This window comes from Rhincodon typus, chromosome 22 (genome assembly GCF_021869965.1).
Source record: "Rhincodon typus isolate 14 chromosome 22, sRhiTyp1.1, whole genome shotgun sequence".
Classification (NCBI taxonomy): domain Eukaryota; kingdom Metazoa; phylum Chordata; class Chondrichthyes; order Orectolobiformes; family Rhincodontidae; genus Rhincodon; species Rhincodon typus.
In genome coordinates this window covers 27,976,267-27,998,729 of record NC_063353.1, presented here as the reverse complement: position 1 = coordinate 27,998,729, position 22,463 = coordinate 27,976,267, and the positions used below count along the sequence as shown (strand labels likewise).

At 37.5% G+C, this 22,463-nt stretch overlaps 2 protein-coding genes across 15 annotated transcripts in view; one reads left to right on the top strand and one right to left on the bottom strand.

Annotated features, from left to right (window-relative positions):
• LOC109913613 (guanine nucleotide-binding protein G(i) subunit alpha-1) overlaps positions 1-22,463 on the top strand; it is a 1,176,207-nt gene that overhangs the window by 306,881 nt on the left and 846,863 nt on the right. The gene's annotated exons all lie outside the window — the stretch shown is intronic.
• magi2a (membrane associated guanylate kinase, WW and PDZ domain containing 2a) overlaps positions 1-22,463 on the bottom strand; it is a 569,288-nt gene that overhangs the window by 6,330 nt on the left and 540,495 nt on the right. For 11 of the 14 annotated variants that reach the window (XM_048610349.1, XM_048610355.1, XM_048610351.1 and 8 more), the window contains 3 exons: positions 20,826-21,024; positions 13,328-13,471; positions 4,230-4,368 (listed from right to left, as the gene is read on the bottom strand). In XM_048610349.1, coding sequence (XP_048466306.1) covers positions 4,230-4,368; positions 13,328-13,471; positions 20,826-21,024 — 482 coding nt within the window. Of the gene's footprint in view, positions 1-3,418; positions 3,508-4,229; positions 4,369-13,327; positions 13,472-20,825; positions 21,025-22,463 lie in introns of all 14 variants that reach the window. The other 3 variants (XM_048610359.1, XM_048610360.1, XM_048610361.1) reach the window with 1 other exon arrangement.

Sequence of the window (22,463 nt, the reverse complement as noted above, 5' to 3'; positions counted from 1 at the left end):
ATTCTGCAAAGAAAGACCTACACAGTGAGCACCTCAAATTCAATTTGATGATACTCAGTGACCAGTAGTGGTGCCTTGTCTGTCCTTGAATCTATCATATACAGCACCTGTAAGAAGATGTTGGTTTCTGTGCCAGGAAGAACTGGGTTGATGAGAATGATCAGGAGATCCAGGAGATATTAAATTGCAAATCTGTGGTGTTCCTGAACTGGAAACACCACTAATACTCAAAGGAAAGAACACAAGTATAGAGATAAGTGGAGGCTGAGTTCCAACAAAAAACTCAGGGTCTAAAGAACAGATGTTGGGCAGAAAGAACACAAAGGACAGTGACTCATTGACAGCAAGATGGGAATGGATGCTTTAAAGCGGTTAAAACCATCTAGTAAGTTTTATTAGACTTGGCATTGCGTTATGAGTCAGGATTAATGACTGCAAAATAAAGAAATCCCTAAGCAGCAGTGACTACAATGTGACTGAACTTTATACCCAGTTTGAAAGGGAAAAGAGTGAATCCAAGACTAGCACTTAAACATAAACAAAAGACGATGAGTCATGAAGGGTGAAATGAACTAGGATACTGAGCTGGGAAATACAGGAATAGAGAAGCACTGGCACACATCTTAAGGACATTTTATAATACTGAGAATAAATATAAATAAGTAAAACTTCCAAGAAGGCAGACCACCATCCATGGTTTAATTAAGAATGCAAGGAAAGACATCAAATTTAAGGAAAAATACATATCATTGTGCAAGGATGAATGGCAGGTCGGATGACTGGTCAGAACATAAAAAACAGCAGAGAATGACTAAAAGATTAGTCAGGTGAAGAAATAGCTAGAAATGTAAGAACAGATAGCAAGATTTTCCACAGATATCCAAAAGTTATTTAAGACATTGATATCTGGAATAAATGTTTTATGAGGAAAGGTTGGACAGAGTGGATTTGTTTGGACTGAAGTTTAGCAGAGTGAGGGATGACTTGATTCAAGTATGTAAGATCCTAAATGGTTGTGATAACGGTGCCATGGAAATTATGCTTCCTCTTGTAGGTTAATCGAGAACTAGAGGGCACTGGCTGAGGGTCGTGTGACTTTAGAATTCAATGTTTCAGAAGGCGGCGGAAGCGGGGTCATCAAATATTGTTAAGGTGGAGATGATAGATTTTTGTTAGGCAAGGGAATCAAAGGTTATTAAGGATAGATGGGAAGTGAAGTTCAAAACACTAACAGATCAGCTTATTGAATGGCAAAGCAGGCTCAAGGGGCTGAATGTCCTAATTCTGCTCCTAATTCATATGTTTGTATGTAGAACATATCCACCCTTGAGGAGACATCACTTAATACCTCCCTCCAGTTTTAAAAACAAGCATTCACAACTATTTACTGCTTCATGTTGCGGGGCCAAATTCACAGCCCCTGAAGAAGGGACACTACTTGAAAGTTAACTGTGTTTTCTCTCCACAGATGCAGACAGGCTTACTGAGTTTCTCCAGTAAATTCTGATTTTGTAACTGTCCCTTTAATCTTGTTTGTTAACATGTTTATTGAAATGGAATTTACAAATTTTTTTTTCAGTTCACATCCACAATTGTACAAGCCTCATTAACACTCCCTACTAACTCATCAAAGAAATAAACCAAATTAGTCAAACATGACTTTAGTCAATCAAACAAATCTATGCAGGATTTCAATTACTAATCTATATTTTCTAACTGAACATTTGGACTTTGGTTATTATATCTAATACTTACCCCATCATTGCCGTCAAACAAACTGGCCATTAATCTCGGAGTTTGTTCGTTTCCCATTTTTGTCAAAGGGTTGCAATACTGTCCTCTCGCACCAGTACCATATCGAAGGGGCAATGGACAATTGTGGCCATAGCCTTACAATTTCTACTCTCACTTTCCTCAGCAACCTAAATACATCCCATCTAGACAAGGTAACCTTTCTACTTTTGGGGACTGTGAATGTTCAAGTAGCTCCTCTTTCTGTTTTAGTCCAATTGAATTTCTCTACCATCCCAGTTACCTTGACGTTGCCAGCATCCTTTAGTTTAAAAAAGTCAATTAAAATACGTAGTATCTGAGCCATGCCCTTTGCCTCCAAAGGATGATGATCTTTTTGGTTCATATTCAGCCCATACCATTCTTTATTTTTGCTACTTATGTATTTATAGAAGGAAGTGTGGATGAAGGGATCGCAATAGATATTGTCAATATGGATTTTAAGAAAGCATTTGACAAAGTGCCATTAAAATGCTGGTGAACAAAACTGAGGCTCATGAAATAGAAGCGTCAGCACCAACTTGGATTTAAAAATTGCCTCAGAACAGAAAATCGCAATTCATGATAAAAAATTGTTTTTTTCAGACTGGAAGATAGTAGGTATGGTGCATGCCAATAGCCTTTTTTTGACTTATATAAATGACTTGGATATTGCAATTCAGTATGAATTCTCAAAATCCTTCCATGCTTCCAAATGGTGAAGGTGAAACCAATCGACTGCTACAGGACATAGGTAGGCTAGTGAAATGGGTAAGCAAGTGGCAAATGGAATTTACCCTAGTTGAGTGTGCGGTAATACATTTTGCAGAAAAAAGAACTGGCTATACAGACTTAATTACACAGTTCTTAAGTGTATGCAGGGACAGAGAGTCCTGAGGTCAATATGCATAGATCTATGATGTGGCAAATTATTTTGAGAGAATAGATAGCAAATCATGTAGAATTCTGGTTTCATAAACAGAGGTATGGATGCAACAAGAACATTAATTTGCAGTTGGTAATACAGAATTTGAATATTGCTGAAAAACAGACATGCTTCCAAAGCTTTTTGTCTTGTATTCAATGGTAAACTCCAGAATCTTGCAGAATGACCAGTGAGTCTAGGTAGCTTGCGTTAGCAGCTATTTGATTTTTGGAATATAAGTTTATTTTAAAAACCTGGTAACACTGAAAAGTGGAGAGACATTGTCAGGTTGATATTAATGGAATGTGACTTATTTTTACTGTAGTTTTGAACTTTGTTTCAAAGCATGTTTTGCAGCATCAATACACAGAATAAAATTTTAATTTCAAATTATTGTCAAGGAATTCAAGAAGGAAAAAGTGGAGATTTTTTTTTGTACATCACAGAAAGATAGACGTTTGATAATGCTTAGAACAGTTAACAACTCTAAGAAATTTAAGCGATTAAGTTTATAAAATACAGTATGCAAATTAGCAGATACTATTTAATTCTAGTTATTGACCTTTAAATTACAGTCACTGTTGATGCTTGATGTCAAGTACTCATGTTAGTATATGGTTTCACAGAAAACCATATGTAGCTTATCTATAGAATACGTTAATTTATAATTAAGTGAAATTATTCTATCTGAAATTTCAAGAATACGCATGCAGAATTACAAACCGTGTCTTTAGGGTGGCCCAATAGGAAGAAATATGGGGACCCATGCTTGTCACTTTTCATGCACATGGAGAGACTGGAAGGTACCATTCCTAAAGGAAGGGGAGGAACAGCCTAGGACCAATCATTAGAATTAACAGAACCAGTGGCAGATATTAACACAATGGTTAGCACAACGTTATTTAGTTAGCCGTTTAGCATAGTAAATTCAAAAATGTAAAACAGGCCAGAATTAAGTTAAAAGAAACATCAAAATAGTAAGTCATGCAAGAAGTAAAGTGATTAGAAAGACATTAAAAAGTAGATTGAGTCCTAGTAACTAGCTGTAACTGTTTTAAAGCTATGTATGTTTGTAACTGAAAAGCTAACATCAATTGGCAACCAGCTATCGATAGAATTTAACATTTAATAATATAATGACATTTCAAATAATTTTTACTTTGACCGTTTCTTGTACCAATGTTTTGAAGCTTGATGATCCAAGTCTTACTAGAGAAAGGGAGAAAAACTAATTTGATTAACAAACCTTCTGTTGAACAAAAAAAAAGGGCAATACGTTTGTTGTCAATTGTGCTAAGTGAGCAGAAATTGATGGAGCTTGCAATCAAATTGCTGTGCCAGAATTCAATCAGTTACACAACATTATTTAAGTGTCAGTCAGCAGCCTCTTAAAGTTAAAGATTTGTCATAACTTGATTAGTAGCTAGTTGCCAATTTTAACACACCGGTCTAGAACCTGAAAATGTTGTTGTAATTTGGCTTTATTCTTTATTAGCTACATAGAAAATGAACTGATCTAGAATATGAAACCCACCATATTCGGGCACTTGACCTGTCCCACGTTTAAGGAGGAGACGGACTCTTTTCCCTCCAGATTTGATCAGATCTATTGCCCTGGCATGAGTCATTTCTCTGGTGTTCTCTCCATTGATTTCAATGATATGATCCCCAACCTATTAAGAATAAAAATAAAAATCAGGTGAAAATACAATGGATAAGTGACCATATTTTTAAAAAACAAAACTGGGATGTACGGGAAAGCCCTCGAAAGGTGGAGCTTATGATGATTGATATGGCGGTGACAAATGAGAGCAGTCAGGGGAAGGGGACAGTTGAAGTTAGGAAGTTATGTGATGACATCTGCTGGAAATTGCCAGCCAGAGTTGGCAACTATTAAGATACTCAATTACTGAAGACATCTAAGAGAAAAAAAATGCAATGCACTTGATAAATAAAATAGAGAGTCTTTCAAATATTATTTGAAACTAACTAAAGATCCAACAGCTTTAGGCAACTAATTTCAACTTAATGAAAAGCCAAGACTCTTGCCTGAAAAGACAGGTTTCAATAGGTAGCCTCTGCAGAAATTCCACCTGTCAAGTCTTTACCTCTTAATAAGAGCCAGCAATGTCCCTGTTGATCATCACTGCAGTTTACATCAGCAGATGCATACATGCAGAGGAAATACACAGCACAGAACATCCTACGGAATAGCTCACCAAATTGGGGATCAAATAAAATTCCGAGTAACCACAGAGCACCTTGATCAGAGCTCAAATCCCTGTGCGTTGTTTCTAATTGACATAGCTCCAGCTCCTTGGTCAGTTTTCACTCACTCACTCACCATTGATGTAGGTTTCTGGGGGGGAGCCCAAAACTCCCAGTGATAGGTTAATTCAAACTCAAACAGGGCCAAATATGATATAAATGAAAGGGCCATCTCTCGCTTTTCCACTCGTCTTTGATCACAGCCATTTTTTGACTTTCCATGGGCCTAACATTTCCTCTGATTGGACTGAGCCTATTGAAGGCTTTTGGCACAGGCTCATTGACTGGTCAATTTCTGGATATCAGCCTGACCTTTTCAATGATCTAAAATTTAAAAGGAATCTACTTTTTAAAAAATATGATTTTCAAGATAAACAACCACTGGAAATGAAATGGACCATGAAGGTCAGGTTAAAGGAGAGGGGGTTAATGGAGTTGAAAACACAGATATTTGAGCAATCTAGAGAAATATGTCAGCTTACTGGAATGTTTAGTGAAAAACTGGAATTGTCCAGGCAAAGCCAGATGTCTTGTAACCTTAACAATGAAGCATTAAAGAACATTTATCAAGATGGTCGCTGCCCACGGAAAGTGCCCTGAGATGTTGAGGAATTCTGGCCAAGACGGCATTGAGTTGGAGCTGCCAGGTGCTTGGTCAGACTTCCATGTCAGAAACTATTGCCATCTAGTTTCTCTCCACTGCCTGGTAAAATAGCAAACTACATACAAATGAGGTGAGTTTAGGTGGTAATGAAAAGTCAACACATGCAAATAGGCCTCTCACTGCTCATGAGAATTTCATCACTTGCTCATCATTAAAACCCTGGTGGAAAATCAGACTTTGTTCTCCTGTGTCAAGATTCACATTTTTCTCAGCTCACCATTTTTTTTTTTAACCAATTCACTTGGCCTTGCCCACATCATTTAGGGACTGGGAAAATTTGCTCATTAGCTATTTCTTTCCTCTTAGATGCTGCTAGACTTTCTGAACATTTCCAGTTTTTATTTAAGATTTCAAGCACCTCAACGATTGTGCTTAACATGAGGTTATGGTTGTTTTCATATCTTCACACTTTTCCCTCAGAGAATATAACGAAGCACTCGTAGGCTTCACTGGCTGATTAATCTGACTGGCTACTACATAAATGCTCCAGCTATGCACTTACACATCAACAGTATGTTTTGAAATTTCAGTTCATTAACACGTGTTTTACAGACAAAATATTTTTGAAGTGTAATCACTTTGCAGATGATACAAAGATAGGTAGAGGGACAGGTAGTATTGAGGATGCAGGGAGGCTGCAGAAGGATTTGGACAGGTTAGGTGAGTGGGCAAAGAAGTGGCAGATGGAGTACAACGTAGGAAAGTGTGAGGTCATGCACTTTGGTAAGAAAAATAAAAGCATGGGCTATTTTCTAAATGGGAGAAAATTCAGAAGGCTGAAATGCAAACAGACTTGGGAGTTCTAGTCCAGGATTCCCTCAAGGCAAACTTGCAGGTTGAGTCAGTAGTTAGGAAGGCAAATGCAACTTTGGCAGTTATTTTGAGAGGACTTGAATATAAAAGCAGGAATGTACTTCTGAGGCTCTATAAGGCCTTGGTCAGGCCAAATTTGGAGTATTGTGTGCAGTTTTGGGCCCCATATCTCAGAACGATGTACTGGCCCTTGAGCGGATTCAGAGGAGGTTCACGAGATTGGTCCCAGGAATGAAAAGCTTAACATATGAGGAACGTTTGAGGACTCTGGATCTATATTCAATGGATTTTAGAAGGATGAGGGGGGTGCGATCTAACTGAAAATTACAGAATACTAAATGGCCTGGACAGAGTGGATGTTGGGAAGATGTTTCCATTGGTAGGAGAGACTAGGACCCAAGGGCACAGCCTTAGAGTAAAGGGAAGACCTTTTAGAACAGAGATAAGGAGAAATTTCTTTAGCCAGAGAATGGTGAATCTATTGAATTCACTGCCACAGAAGGCTGTAGAGGCCAGGTCATTTAGTATATTTAAGACGGAGATAGATAGGTTCATGACTATCAAGGGGATCAAGGGTTAAGGAGGAGAAAGCAGGAGAATGGGGTTGGGAAACTAATCAGCCATGACTGAATGGCAGAGCAGAGTTGATGGGCTGAATGGCTTAACTTCTGCTCCTAAGTCTTATGGTTTGTCATGGAGGAAACATGCAAGGACCCACAATGGGAATGAGGGCTCACATACTTCGATGTCCAAGTCTGCATGTAGGATCACCAGATGGTGAGTTAAACAACTTTCTGCTGAGCATACATGCACTAAAGTGAGCTTATCATAAGGACAGTTGGTCATTTGGGTTTGTGAATTTGTGTTTACAATTTTACCTGAGTGTTTAAGATTACATTATAACAGATTTAACAGGTATTAGAAAAAAAATAAGAAGAGCTCCGCATTTTGCCAGCTCCATGTAGTACTATAATTTAGCAGTGAATGTAGAAATTAAAGGCAGCATCAGTACAAGAATTGTGAGCTGTACTCTGAACTGGAATTGTGAAGTTTTACTTATTTGAACGCACAAACTGTATTGTTGAATGTGGTGGTTCATTGTTGATCTGACTCTGTATGGTTAAAATGCATTAGACTTACTCTGGTGTTTAAAGTAATATGATGGGCCAGAACGGTAAAGTAATACCAACAAGCTCATATGTTTTGATGGTGTTCATAAAGGGATAAATGTTGCTCAGGACACCAGGATGATCTCCCAAGCTCTTCTTTGAAATAGTCCCACAGGATCTGTCCTATCCACCTGAAGCAGCAGATATGGCCTCAGCTGAATACTTTACCCAAAAAGAAAGCACCTCTGACAGTGCAGCATTCCATTAGCATGCCTGATGTCACAACCTAAATTTTATGTTTTGGTCTCTAGAGTGGAATTTGGACCCACAATCTTCTGACTCAGATGTGAGAAAACTATTAACTAATCTACCACCAGAGAATTAATATGGCCAAAGTCACCTTTCTCTCCTGTGATTATTTTGTGATAATATGTAGGGTATTCTGTCAAGTAAAACAGTGCTTATATTGGAAATCTGTTATCATCAATTTTCGCCCTGATTATTAAACTGTAATAGGTATTAAAAGATACATTATCAGGATAATTGAAGTGACAAGTTTGTAGCTGACAGTAATATGTCAGAATATTTCAGATATCACCAGGAACAACCTACATGATTCATTTTGATTTGCTGAGGAACGGTGTCTGGAATTAAACATGCTGAACTAAAACTAATTTATGTATACGGATAATACGACTCCAGCATGATACATACTGGCTGTACGGAAAAGTTGCTTTCTGTATCTAATCAAACATTTGTATCTTGTACCTCATCCAGACTTGGAGAATAAGGTCAGGATCTGACCTAAAAGAATTGTGTGTGGGGCACTCAGGGCTCTATTATAATTTTTAATTAGATAGATTGTTGTGTTATAACTACTTCAAGTATAAACAGTTATAAATGTCACAATATAGCCTATAATCTAAAATCCAATTTTGTACAAAAGAACATGTTAAACATACAGAATAATATTCTTTATACTGATCAATTGGAAGAACCACCTACATTGTTTTCATCCATTGGAAATTATATAAAATGGCCCCTGCATGCAGATTGAATAAATAATTAAAAGAGAGACAGGGAGTTGATATGTTATAGTAGGGCTGTTAAGTACGCATAAATGAATGTAACAACATACTTTTAACTTTTTCTTTTAAATTTTCATGTGGCTGACTGAATTTGACAGACTAACACATACAATTCCTTGTGCTCTCTGCTAATTGGAGATATTATTTATTATGCCTGGCAATCCCAAACCTCTTCTAATTAATCTTGCATTAAGCAACTGAAAATCAAAGTGATGTAAATAGCAGAATTAAACCTGTTGCCTTTGTATATCTCTTGTAGGAACAAATCTACGACCGCAGAATTATAATGGAATTTCTGTTTCTGAGTCAGAATGGCCAGAATTTAAACCCCACCTTAAATTGAGAATGGATCTATCGAGACAATCAGTGAAATCTTTGAACATTGTAGGTATGGGCATTGGTGTCAGTCATCATATGTTGAGAAAGTCCTGCTACTATGTTTGACCAACCTCCCTATAAGATGATAATGGCCATGGAAGAATTATTCATATCAGCCTGCACATCCTTCTAGCACATTGCACTATTCTAAATGGGGTGCTTGTAAAGGTATAAAAACAGTTTCCAAGACAAATTTCTATTTGTTTAAAACAGCAGTTTTAGAAACACTTCCCAATTTTTTAAAAAACTGTTTGAAACAGAAGGAGGGAACACATTGACGTCCTAACATAAGAAATCACAAGCTGGAAGACGAAAACTTGGTGTGATCAAAGTAGACAAATTAATAAAATTAATCAGTGTATCATTAAACATGATCGGGTCTTGTACAAATGCTATCTTTGTTTACAATCCCAGTTTCAAGTCAATTGCTGTTAATGAATTTTCCATTTTCCACATCAACAATTCTTATGTCCCCTGGATGGAATTGCTAATTTAGTTTAAATGTTTGTCAAATTATAGCTGTGTTAGCTCATATCTGCAAGGGAGCCTGCATGAATAATGGCTTCTTCTTTTTTGCCATTTTCCCGTTTTTCCTTGCCTGAAGGTATTGTTGAATATTGGTATTACCAAAGCTCCTCATACCACACCATCAGGACAAATGCAAGAATACTAAATTCAAGTGATCACACCAATTCATACTACAGGAGAAAATACTGCTGACTCAGCATAGTCTGTATTCAATAATTCCATGTTTACAAAATCCAAAATGTCTTCTGTTAGATGTGATTGGGCAACAATTGCTGGACAATCATGAGTGTACCAACTGTTATATTAACAACGACTTATATACACAGCGTGCATGTAAACAGCATTGTAATTGTTGCACTTTCCTACAAAACGTCAAAAGGTAATGCAAATTTTGCTTAGTGAGATTTGATCAAGGACATTTAGAGCGAAGCTTCTGCAACCTGGGCACTCTCTGGTATCATGCCCACCAAGACATGAAGAGGGATCCTAGTTTTTTTATATTTTGAGCATTTACTCTCCTTTAACTTTTAAAATGGACTCTTGATGGATTTAAAATGGCTGTTATCAAACACAGAATTGTCCAGTTGGCTGCTTCTCACAATTCCTAGAACAGGACAAAAGTTAACTCATCATCTCTCAGGAGTTTCCCATCTCCTACTTGTATGAACATTTTAGTCAAACCTAGATGAAGGAGCAACAGACCCAGTTCTAAACAAAGAACAAGATTGAAATGCATTATGGCTGGGGTTGTATAGCAGCCCCACAGTTACCTCCTACAGCACACAATGATTTTGATGAGAGGCATCAAAACCACCTTGTTATGTTGAGTGGAACCCTGTCACATTGCTGAAACTTTTGGTTTTTGAACAGCTTTAAGAATAAAGCTCTGAATTTCTGCTGAGATTATTTTTAAGATCTAAACCAACAACAAGCAGCTCCCAACTCAGCTAAAACCTGCCTCTAGCCTTGACCTCTCTCTAAATGATTTCCAGGAAGAATCCGTATTTCACCTGAAAAGTTAACTGCAAGAATCATGTTTTTACATTTTCACTGCTCATATAATTTGGCAGCTTAATTTCGAACACTATTTAATAACAACAGTTTGTACTTTAGCATCAGTTAAGAAAAATAAGACAATGTTGCCATTCTAAAGCAGTGTATGAAATGACTCATTTTGAACAATGCCATTGAAGATTAATAAAATAAACAAGGGTATAATTTAAAGATCTGAATTTTCAACACATTGCCAAATTCAATGATCACAGATGAGCAAAGGGCACTGATCCTTCATTACACCCTTGTTCACAGATTTTCAATGGGATTTTTCACTGCAACTTGTGATGAATGAAGTTCATAACAATGCAACACTGTTAACAAGGAATTTAGCTCTGTGTGAGCAACACAAGCAGCTGAGTATCTCTTGAACCAGGAAGTGAGAGAATACTTGTACATAAAATAAAGTGTGGGAATGATGCAATTGAGGAAGAGATAATTAAAATCTGAAATAATGAAAATACCATCTTGTAAAAGTTAATTTGGTAGTAATTAAGACCTGTTGCATTTATAAAATGTACTTATACTAGAAAATACAAACGCTAACGTTTTCTGCCATGTTTAATGGATATTGTAAATACTGTTTTTTTGATGTATTTTTAGTAAATGACTGAAATGAGAACATAATTATTTTAAAAATGAAGGATTCTTGAAAGATTGCTGCACTTTTTAAAAAGGCAAATAACCTGACACTCATTGTAAATAGGGTTGTTCAAACAATGGTGGATGCCTTGTTTGCAATCAAGCTGGAGCCTTAGGATGTATACAAATGAAACTTTGGCTGGCTCCAAGTAGCTGATTCATCTGTAGATAAGTGAACAGTTATCAGTTAGAGTTATCCTCTTGCCAACAGCTATGTGATTGGCTCCCAGGTGGGTGAACAGCTTGAGTTTGTGATTATTTTGTAAGAAGCCATCGGACCTCTAGAGAGGAAGGAACTGCTTTGCTTTGTAGTGAAAAGCATCTCAAGCCTGAAGATAACCACTTTATTTCCCCTTTCCAGTTGCACTAAGCTGTGACTTTTAATTGGTAAGTGACAGACTGTTATCAGTGGGAACCAGTCACTCTGTGCTGGGTGAAAGCATCTGGAGAGGGTAAACCAAGAAACAGCATTCTGATCAGCAAAAGAATCATCTCAGCAAACCTTGGACAGGGTCAAGTGACTGCCTTCTCAATCTTTCCTGTTGCCAACATGTTGTTTATTTTCCTGTCTGTACAGGTCTATATGTGGGTGTGCAGGGGGAGCGTATAAGGGGGTTAGAGTTTTAATAAGCAGAACTTTAGATCAATGGCTCATAATTGCTTAATTAAAGTTAGAATCTATTTATTTGTAATAATTAGCCACGTTCTAGTTAAGTACAGAAACCTGTGAAATCCTGGTCCGTGTTTTCTGTTAAACTAGATCAGAGGAATGGGTAAACTGGGGAATTCTGGAACTTGTCAAAACCGTTAACTTTTGTGATGATGCTGGGGCTAGTGAGGCTTGATTTCCAATGAGCTACCTCAGTGGCATGTAACAGTATTTATCATACAAGTTTACCTTTGAGACCTGACTATTCCAAATCTGGCCTGCCTTAGCAATTTATCTTCCTTCTGCATCTGCACATAGCTTTTCTTCTCTGCCTTCTGTGCATCATCTCCAAATCATTCTGCAATCCGTGAAGAACCACAACCATCCCACGGAAAGCAGGCAAATGCCTGACAGGCCCTTTGACAGAGTCCAGTAGCACTCCCTTGTGAACTCAGAAACTTCAGTTAATGTTCCAGTCAGTTGCTGTAACAGAAGCAAGTCAAAAGCTCCTCACCTGAAAGTTGAACAGTTATTTTCAAATTCACTACAGCCTGTGCTGTGAGCTAAGAGAGGTGAAAAGACATCATCTGCTTCCAGGGCAGCAGCCCCACTGTTAGAGAGAAGTACTTTGACCAAACTTTCAAATGTTTCAAGCTCTGCAGCATCAGCAATAGCAGTGGCTACTGAGCTGAATGTTGTGATCTAAACATCTACTTTCTATTCAGATGTTTTTAGTGCTTTAATCCTGTTTGAATAGTTATCTTGCAAAATTCCTGCTGCAAGTTTACAGCCACTTCACAGATATACAGTGTGAGGACTGATTTAAATTATAAAGGAGAACATTTCAAAATACTACTGTCTTATAAGTTACGTCCTTTGCAGTTCCACCACAAGTGTAATATTCTACAGTATCTGCTGCACATAGTCTCCATTAAGGTTTATAAATGATGATTGACACTTTACTTAAATATAAAATACTCCTTAATCTTGATGATCCATTTGGTAAATGCACCACTATGGGTGATACTGACTATGGCTATAAGTTCCTGGGGCTGATCCACAGTCTTAATGGAGCAACATAACAGGTTCTGATATTCCTCAGGGAAAAGAGATTAGAGAAATCAGGTTACTTACTAAGTACTGCTAACATGTGTCGTGACATCACATAAACCATTGCATCACTGATGACGTGTTTAAAGTAGCAGCGTTTGTACAGTAATATAAGAAATGCTGTGCTTTTTATTTACACCATTCAGTCCATTTAGCAGATTTCGTGATAGCAGTGACAGTGAAATATCATGCCTTGAAGCAATGATAGAGTCTTAATTGATTTTATATCTTTGGAATGCCTCTTGCGTAAAATTGACACTGCAGTGAAACCAAGATGTTTGATTGCCACAACAAAAAAATGATTGAGTCAAAAAGAAATTGCTGACTTACTCTCATTCTCCCATTTCTGACTGCTGGGCCATCTTCTGCTAAACGCAGCACATAGAGATCCATTTTGTACTCTCGCCCTCCACGAATACTAAATCCAAATCCTTTGGCACCTTTCTCCAGATCAACCGTAAAGTAATCAAAATCCTATATATAAACATAAGGTAAGAATAAATTATATTCAAACCCTGATGCTCACTATGCTGTTTGAACAGTTTATTTAACCAAACAGTTACGAATATTCAGCCTGTATTGAAACAATAAGCTCTAAAATCAAACGATTTAGTTCCTGACATTTAGAAATGCATCAGTGCAAGGATAATGGTTAGGTTAACATTAGATCAACTTAGAAAGAATATTGCTTGTTATCTTATTCTGTACACACCCTTAATCAAGTCTATAATTTCTGTTTTAATGAATTTGCATGGTCAGTAAGTTCCCATTCCTTGCAAGGATACAATAATGCTAAACAAAAATTATACCTCCTTTCCTCAAAAACTGCCAGGATATTAAGGTTACATGGTGAAGCACTCGTGTCATAACTCAGCTGAAGCGTTAAAGCAGAATATCAACCATATAAGTGCTTTGTAGATTTATTTACAACTTTTAGTGCATATAGTAGATTGCATGTCAGGAGTGATAAATCATAAAGCAAGTGTACGGCAGATACAATTATAAGTCAGTAACAAATCATTAAAGCTATTTAAAATATTCTAGCACATATTTCCTACTCGATTTTTCGAAATGTGAATGTTGAACAATCCTTCACTTTTAATATTTCCCATTGATTAAACATGCAAGAAGTATAATGTAAGAAGTTCAGTGGAATTTCTAAATGAAATATGACAAACCAAATGCTTCATTAATGTTAAAATATTTGCTTGATCACTTTGGCAGCCTTCCATAAAGGCAAAAATTTCCAATAATATTTACATGTAAAGCTTTCTGGTTAATTTTACCTTAGTTGCAACTATTTTTGCCCCAAAATCATAGAACCAGAAATAAAACCTGGTGACATCTAGTATTTCCTCACCCATTTTATGCGATAAATGAATTTGAATTTCAACAAGATCTAGGAATGTGAGCTATGAACCAGTATGGTGATAAACTTTGTGATTGGTTCAGGGAAATCAAGAAGGGAGAAGTTAAAGCAATGTCTAGTGCTTCTTTTGGGACAGATGGTGGGAAAGGCTTACCATTCAGTCTATTCTAGCAGCAATAATTTTAGATTACCACATATAATCACCTCTTTAAAGTAGGTATTATTCAATCAGACTTCAAATATGGTATTTCCCCATAACTGTATACAACGCTATTGCATAAAAACCCAACTTTGCAGCCATTATTTCCTTTTTTTAAAATATTGTTTTACATGCATTTGTTCACTTATACAATGTTCTGATCATCCGATGAATCATTTTGTAAACTAGTTCTGTTCAATGTCTCTTAATTTGTCTCACAAACTTATAATAATCAGCTTTAAAGTATTCAATCATCATTATCTAGAATTATTACTACTCAACTTTCCTGAATAGTTAGCTATGCAGTGATGGTACCAAATACTCCAGTGTCACTTTTTCAAAAAGTTATCCTTGGGATTTGGGAAGGACCAGCATTCATTGCTTTTCCCGAGTTGCCCTTTAAAAGTAGATGCCTTCACATAATGGTATTGCACTTTAACATATTTATTTAAATGTGGTTACTTAATTCTGTTATCTCATTTCCAGGAAAATGGTTTTCCTCAATTAAAAAATTAAAAGTTTTAAAAATTAAATAAATGGAAAACAAAAGAATGATTATTATTTCTACTGCACTGAGGATGAAAAAGAATAGGAGGATTTGGAACAGTATGGATATAACTGTAATCACTATCTTTCTTTATCCTTCAAATAAATCATCTTTGTTGCTTTTTGGCACAACCTTTAAGTGTTTTATCCTATGTGCAATTACCTTTCCACTCATTTCCAACAAAGAAATGAGCAGCAATCTATTGGCAGTCTTTAACAATTAGCAAGCACTTGGCAAGGCCCATGCCAGCCTGCCACGAGTCAAGTCCTCACACTGCAGCTTCCATGAATTCATCCATGGAGATGAAACTAACCCTGTGATACACATAAATTAGAGAGGAGATAAATTTTACTCAAAATGTTCTCCCAGTTTATAGAGAAAATACTGTAGTAAATATAACATATTGATCATTGATTTAGCAAACAATTTTTTTGAACTACTAGAATATTCTATTAGGGACCCCTATTTGGAAGGAAGAGAAAATCTGAAGGCCAGGCACTTGAGCTACTCTCATGAGCAACTCTACAGCAGCATTATGAATGCTTAGTCACAAAAACTGTAGCCTTCCTCATAAGCAGAAAGGTATCTTCTATGGGGAGACTCCAAAAAGGGATTGCAGATCAAAATCAAGTAACTGGGGCAAAAAGAACAAATTAAGTGAATCTACTTATACCTGAAACTCATTTTCTTCATAGAGGCCACTCTGTTAAATGTCTTGTATATGAAGTTCCCGAACAGCAGATACAACTAATATATATATACAACTTGCCTGCGATGTCATTGTGGGTCTCAGTCAGAGAGTTAGGAAACAGTGACCAGAGCTAGCAGAAAGAATTGCCACTTCAAAGCTATTACTCTAGCACATGGTCTGCAATGAGCATCTATTTTTAGTATTTACAAACATAAAGGGTTGCAAGTTAGCCAATCAGCAGGTCTATAAAAGGTCATGTTGGAACTTGTTTTCTAAGCTATACTGTAAACTTAAACAAATCTGCATGCCCAGATAGTGATGTCATTTTATGGGCTTTCCAATATAGTGGAGTATGAGGAATAAAAATGATTTTCCAAATTTTTATCTTCTTTTTAAATAATGCAGTACCTTGGGCATTTGTTTTTTGAAAATGACCATGTCGGTAACAAAGTGATAGATTGACAAGTTCAACTGAAACCATAAAGGGACTGAACTTTTCTAAAAACTGGCTTAGTGCTAACTTCTGAGACCTTCGTGGATGGTTTCTTATAGCGAGCTCTAGCGAGATATCTCTCACAGTTATCAGTTGTTTACTTCATTTTGTTTGCACCACAGCTCTAGGACATCTCATTCACGCTATCATGTGCTCACCAATGGTGGAAGTGCTCACCACTGCTGTGGCAACCTGAGATTCTTGGCTTTGGCACCATATTTAAAGGGCAGCCATGTACCAGGTCAGTTGCTGCCAGCCAGGAACCATCCTTCATGTGGGACGGGGAATGAAAAACGAACATTTTTGACAACAGATAGGTGGCATGGGTGATACTTAATTCCAAATACAAGCTCACATTTGTAAATATATTGCTATTTTACATTGTTGTTCAGACAGGTGACAGTCTTCATAACTGCAGCTACAAGAATCAAGCTACGCATGCTATACATCCTTAACACTGCAATATGTTTGAACCCTGTCTAAAGAGTGCTGCTCTTTTCCAAACACCCAGCATCGTGTGACATCTTCTCACTGTTGAATGGGAGGCAATGGGCCTAATGGTATTATCACTGGACTGTTAAAATCCAGAAACCCAGATAATGTTCTGGGGACCCAGGTTTGAATCCCACCACAGCAGATGGTGGAATTTGAATTCAATTTGAATTAAGAGTCTAATGATGATCATGAATCCATTGCCGATTGGTGGGGAAAAACCCATCTGGTTCACTAATGTTTCCAAACCCGCAGCAATATGGTTGATTCCTAAGCCCACTCTGGGCAATTAGGGATGGGCAATAAATGCTGCCTCGCCAGTGATGCCCTCATCCTGTGAAAGAGTAAAAAAAGAGAAAGTGGGAGCTTTACATGCTGGAAAGCCTTCAAACAGTTGAAAACACTAACTTACATTGAATAACAGCAAAAAAAGCTAACAAAATGGCTATATTTTTTCTGGGAATAAACTGGGAACTCTTGCATTTTTACCAACAACAAATTTAAAATCATTGAATGATCACTACATCTAGCTCACAGTCAGCTACTAGAACTCGCTGTCAATTAAGTCCTATCTGGCTTGCTGTGCCCAACGTTATACTGCTCTGCCATGCTGAACATGATGTTACTCTAACATAATGCCCTCACCTTCCTCCTCCGAAGGCCACTGCTGCTCTCTCAGCTCTCCAATATCCATCACATCTCCCCTTTGCCTGTTCCATCTGTGCAGAGCACAGCATGCTAGGATTATGTGGCAAACTCTGTTTGGACTATACTGCAAGGCACCCCAAGACTTCATAACCTCATGCTTATTTCCTGGTTCAGATTACCCTGCTCAAAAAATAGACCTCATTGCAGCTACGTTCGGCCTCAATTAGGGGGTTGTGTAACTGAGTGTTCAGCCATGGTTACAGAGGGTAGCCCTTGTCTCCTAGTGACCAGCCTTGTAAGGCATCCAGGCCTTGAAGTAAAGCAGGAACATGAAAAATCAAGGACACAGGCATCATGGCAGGTTCCAGGATACATGGCGCAGACTTTAAGATGAGGTACCAATAATAACAGACAACTTGTACATTGAAGGAATGGAAAATATTTCTGTTGAAGTAAGCTGTCTTATGAAATTGTGCTCTCAACGTCACGTGTGTACAATCTATAACACTCTTTGTCTGGGGGAAGCCAGCTACATTGGCAAAGCCTTTTGCATGGGCTACAGCACTGACTTCATCATGGGGAGTCGAGACAAAGTGGTGTGATCTGGCACGAATTGTATCAGTAACAACCTTGAAAAAATTTGTGGGTTGAGGATTGAGAGATGTCTCACAGGTACCAAGTGAATCTTTAGAAGGATTCAGTTACATAAAAATTTAGTGCAGGTGACAGCCAGGATAGAATGGCCACCCACTCCTTCAGGGTGTAAGCACTGCTCTAGCAACTGGCACATCTGCATCCCTGCATGTTTCCTCCAATCAATCCCCACAATTGACTCTGCATCATCCTTACCACAGCAGCAGCCCCTGATATCTCCTCTTGACATTTATTGAGCAGATACCTAGGAATGACTATGGCCCACTCTCTGACTGAGATGGACAGCACTAAATGATGAGTCACCAAGCTCCTGATTGATCTCTCTACAGCTCCCTGACTGACTTGCTGGGAATTCCTAGACTGGTTTAACTGAACTTTTAGGAGTTACCATAGCTCATTTCCTGGTGAAATGGAACCTGAATACCCTAAGTGGTCGACTAACCACAATTAATCTGGACTGAGATCAGACGTTGCACTTGACTGCAGGGGCCACCTAACTTGACACCAGATCTCTTTGACTTGACCAAGGTCTACTTCCCTTAGATTTAGAGACATAGCCATTAAGCACTTTCAGTGTTTGCCATATAGGCTGCTGACACTGATGTGGCACTGTGCTGTACAACATGTTCACCCCTTTGATCATTGCTGACAAAGAGGACATGCTGTCTGGCTTTGTATTTGCATTCAATGGCAAGGCAACACAGAAATAATGTGATCCAGTAAGGTCTGAATGAGGTGACAAAGACGTTTTCAAAAAAAAATCGAGTCAAGGCAGGGCAAGATATGGCAGAGAAGCTGAGAGTGTTTAAGTAGATACAAAGTGAGTGAGTGCTAAAAGAGCAAATGAGGGTCCCTGAGATGCACCCAGGTCTGATGCAATGAGATGGATGTCTGTGCCTGTATACAAGGTGGCTTGGCAGCAGCATTATAATGAAAGATGCTGATGCACTCTAAACTGCAGAACTGAGAGGATTCTATGTGAGTTAGAGGTGTGTCATGAGGATGCGATAAGGCTGGTGAGTGTCTGATACCAACCACCATGGGTGGGGATGCAGATGGTTGCTGCTCATTGTGCGTATCTTGAAATGATGGGGGCTCAGAGAAGCCAAGTGCTTTCATGTCAGCAGAATAGAAAAAAGTCATGTAAGGAATTGTCACAATTCAGTTTTTCTCTGGGAGAACAGAAAAATGCACATAAATGAGGTGAGATTAGGTACTAATGACATGCTAACGCACACAAACAGACCTCTTGCCATTCACTAGCAACGTGTATCTTGCCATGTATAACTTGGTTGCAAAATCTGACAATTTTTTTCTTGACATCGAGAATGTCATTTTTCTCTTGCCGTATTTTGTTAATTGACTTGCTACTGCTCACGTTGTTCAGGGGCTGGGAAAGTTCAATCCAAAATTACAACTGCTGCAAACTTGGAATTAAAATAGAAGTTACTATAAAGATACACATGAATTGCTGGCATATGAAATTAGCTAAACTGGGATGACATTTTGATCGTAGATGCTCAATATTAAACCTACAAGTTATCCTACCTTTTCACTTGTTGTGAGTTAACGGCATTTCTGTTTTCACTTTAACAAAGGTCCATTTTCTAGGTTTTTGAAAATACAAGAGAGGTTTTTCTAAAACTTTGGGGGTAGTGTAAAATAAATATATCAAATTAGCCACGCATTCCAATTTCCCTTTCCATTAAAGTCAATTAAAAAGTTGAAAATTGGGCTGGATGTATAATTGGCAGTCTATTCTATTTCATCCATTGTATGTTGCTGCCAAAAGCTACAATTACTCATTAGCCTAAATATTACATTTACATTTGCTCATTTGCTGTGGTATGCATCAGGAAATCAGGGAACTGTGCACAACGCTTGAGCTGACCACGGATATTTACATGTTTAGCTTAACTACTTTCATATTATGCTCTATTCCTGCAAGATGAAGCCAAGGATCTAATTTGCCTTTTGAACCTTATCAATTCAACCAGCCATGTTCAAAGTTTTCAGTATATGAAGCCCTAATTATTCCTGTAGTTGCACAACTTTTAAAATTGTACTTCTTAGTGGTGTCCAGTTGTATATTTTACCTGATGGAACATATTTATGTCAACTCTTGTAAAATAAGAACTAGATATAGGTAACATGTTATTGAAAGATCCAAAAAAAGCCTATTATAGCTCACTAACATATACAATATTACATGCACAGACTAATGTCAGCTAAAATTATATCTATTCAGTTACAAACAATAGCATGTTTTAATTAGTGTCATTCTTTAACTAAGTCCAGTTAAGATGAAATATGAGACCTTTATATCTTCAGGTCATATGTTTAGTACAGTGATGGTACCGTGAGCATGTTGTTTAAAGTTCTATTGACATATTAATTGTGTGACATAATACAACATGTAATTTTTAATCTTCACTCCAAAATTCATCATCAAAATGCATGAAATTTCATGTAATTTACCCAATTTATTAACGCTTTCCTGAAGTCTGTTTTTATTTTCCACACTACTTTAGTGTTACAAGTTTCTATAACCTTTAAATGATGCTTCAAACTCAAGTTCAGACTATTACATCATCTACTATAAAATTAAGCATATAATACTATATATTACAAATTATGCTGTATTGTGGTGCTCAGATAACTCGTGTGCTCATGAAGACTACTGAGGTGTCAATGGTGGAAAAGGTCAATGAGTCAGAATGTTTAAGGTTTCATACCTGTGGTTGTCTGTAATCAGACACTCCATATTGTCTATTGTCAGGAGGTGGCTGCCTGTAATCTATTAGAGGCTGCTGTCTGTAGTCTATTGATGGTGGCTGCCGATAATCTGATGTTGGAGCTTGTCTGTACTCTGAAAATGGTGGTTGTCTAATGTCTGGTTTGACATCCTGTCTTGCTTTCACTTCTGACCTGTAACTAGATAAAAAACCTTTGATTAAAATCATTAATATGATTTATCCTGCAAAATGTTTAAAGGAAAATTAGGTTTCATTAATTACATGAATAATGAAACCTGAAAACAAAAACAAAATCTCATAGTGAATTGCAGGGCATCATTAGCAGGGATTTGCAAGCAAGTCATCTGTTTGACCCCTTGATTTGGGAACAGTTAAGGGAATTTGTTCGACACTATTGAAATATGTAATTCTAAGATTAAAAGGAGTTATTTTCCATTTCATTCCATTCCATTCCACGTGTGTTCTGTCTGAAACAGATTGGCTCAACATCTGTTGATGCTTCATCCTGAGCTAGCTTTTTGGCAGTTTTGGCAAATGGTGCTTTTCAATGCCTTCCATTCAGGATAAAAAGTCTGCCTCGGCCAGAATGGGAATCAAACCCTTGGTGTTGGCATTATTTTGAACTAACGAAGCAGCCAACCGAGTTAACCAATCCCATATTAAAAGAAATATCACATGTAATATTGTAAAATATATTCTTTATTCAGACATTAAATTGTTATTTGAATGCACTTATTTACATAAATGCTGTGTACAACAGTTAAGATAAAATGAATTAACTTTCCCGAACACCAAAATTACAACAGTATAAACTCGGTTCTTGTATTAATTTTTCTGCTGTGCACCTTCTCCTTGGAGAGCGTATCCTGCCTTTCTGCTAGATGGCAGTCTTCTTCATCAAACATTTGTACTAGCCATTGCAGACAGTACCTAAGCCGCACTTTTTGTTAAATTTCAAGCGCTGGTGTCTCCAGCCCTTGAAATAGATAAGATTTCTTGTTTGTTATTTGCACAAATGCCTTTAATCTGACGCCCATCTGTTTCTCCAGATGCATATGAGAGGTTCCTTGGTACAATTTCAAAAGAAGCAGGTGAATACTTCCTGTATCATGGCCAATATTTATTCCCCCACTAATAAAATAGATTAACCAGTCATATTTAATGTCTATACAGAATATGTCCATATTGTCCTACTTTCTACACCTTCAATGACAGCCACCCAACTTCTGTTCTTGGTTCACATGTTAGTCGCTGTTACATTTGAGATTTATAACACTGTCATATTTAGGAACTGTAGGTTATTTTCTGATCACCTCTAGAATAGCTGGGACTTGAATCCAGGCCATCTGGTCCAGAGGTAGGGGCACTAGCACTGTGCCACAAGATCCCTTTTTAGGGGACTGTACATTTAAATTTAATGTAAATGACAGGTCATATGACCTGTTTTGCAGATTGCCTGGCTGTGAGCCTTGCTGGTTTGATGTTTAGGGATCAAAGGAAGGCTTGGATTGTTCTAAGGTACATGATATTTACACTTAGAGATAATGGCATAATAAGGTGTAAAGCTGGATGAACACAGCAGGCCAAGCAGCATCAGAGGAGCAGGAAAGCTGACAC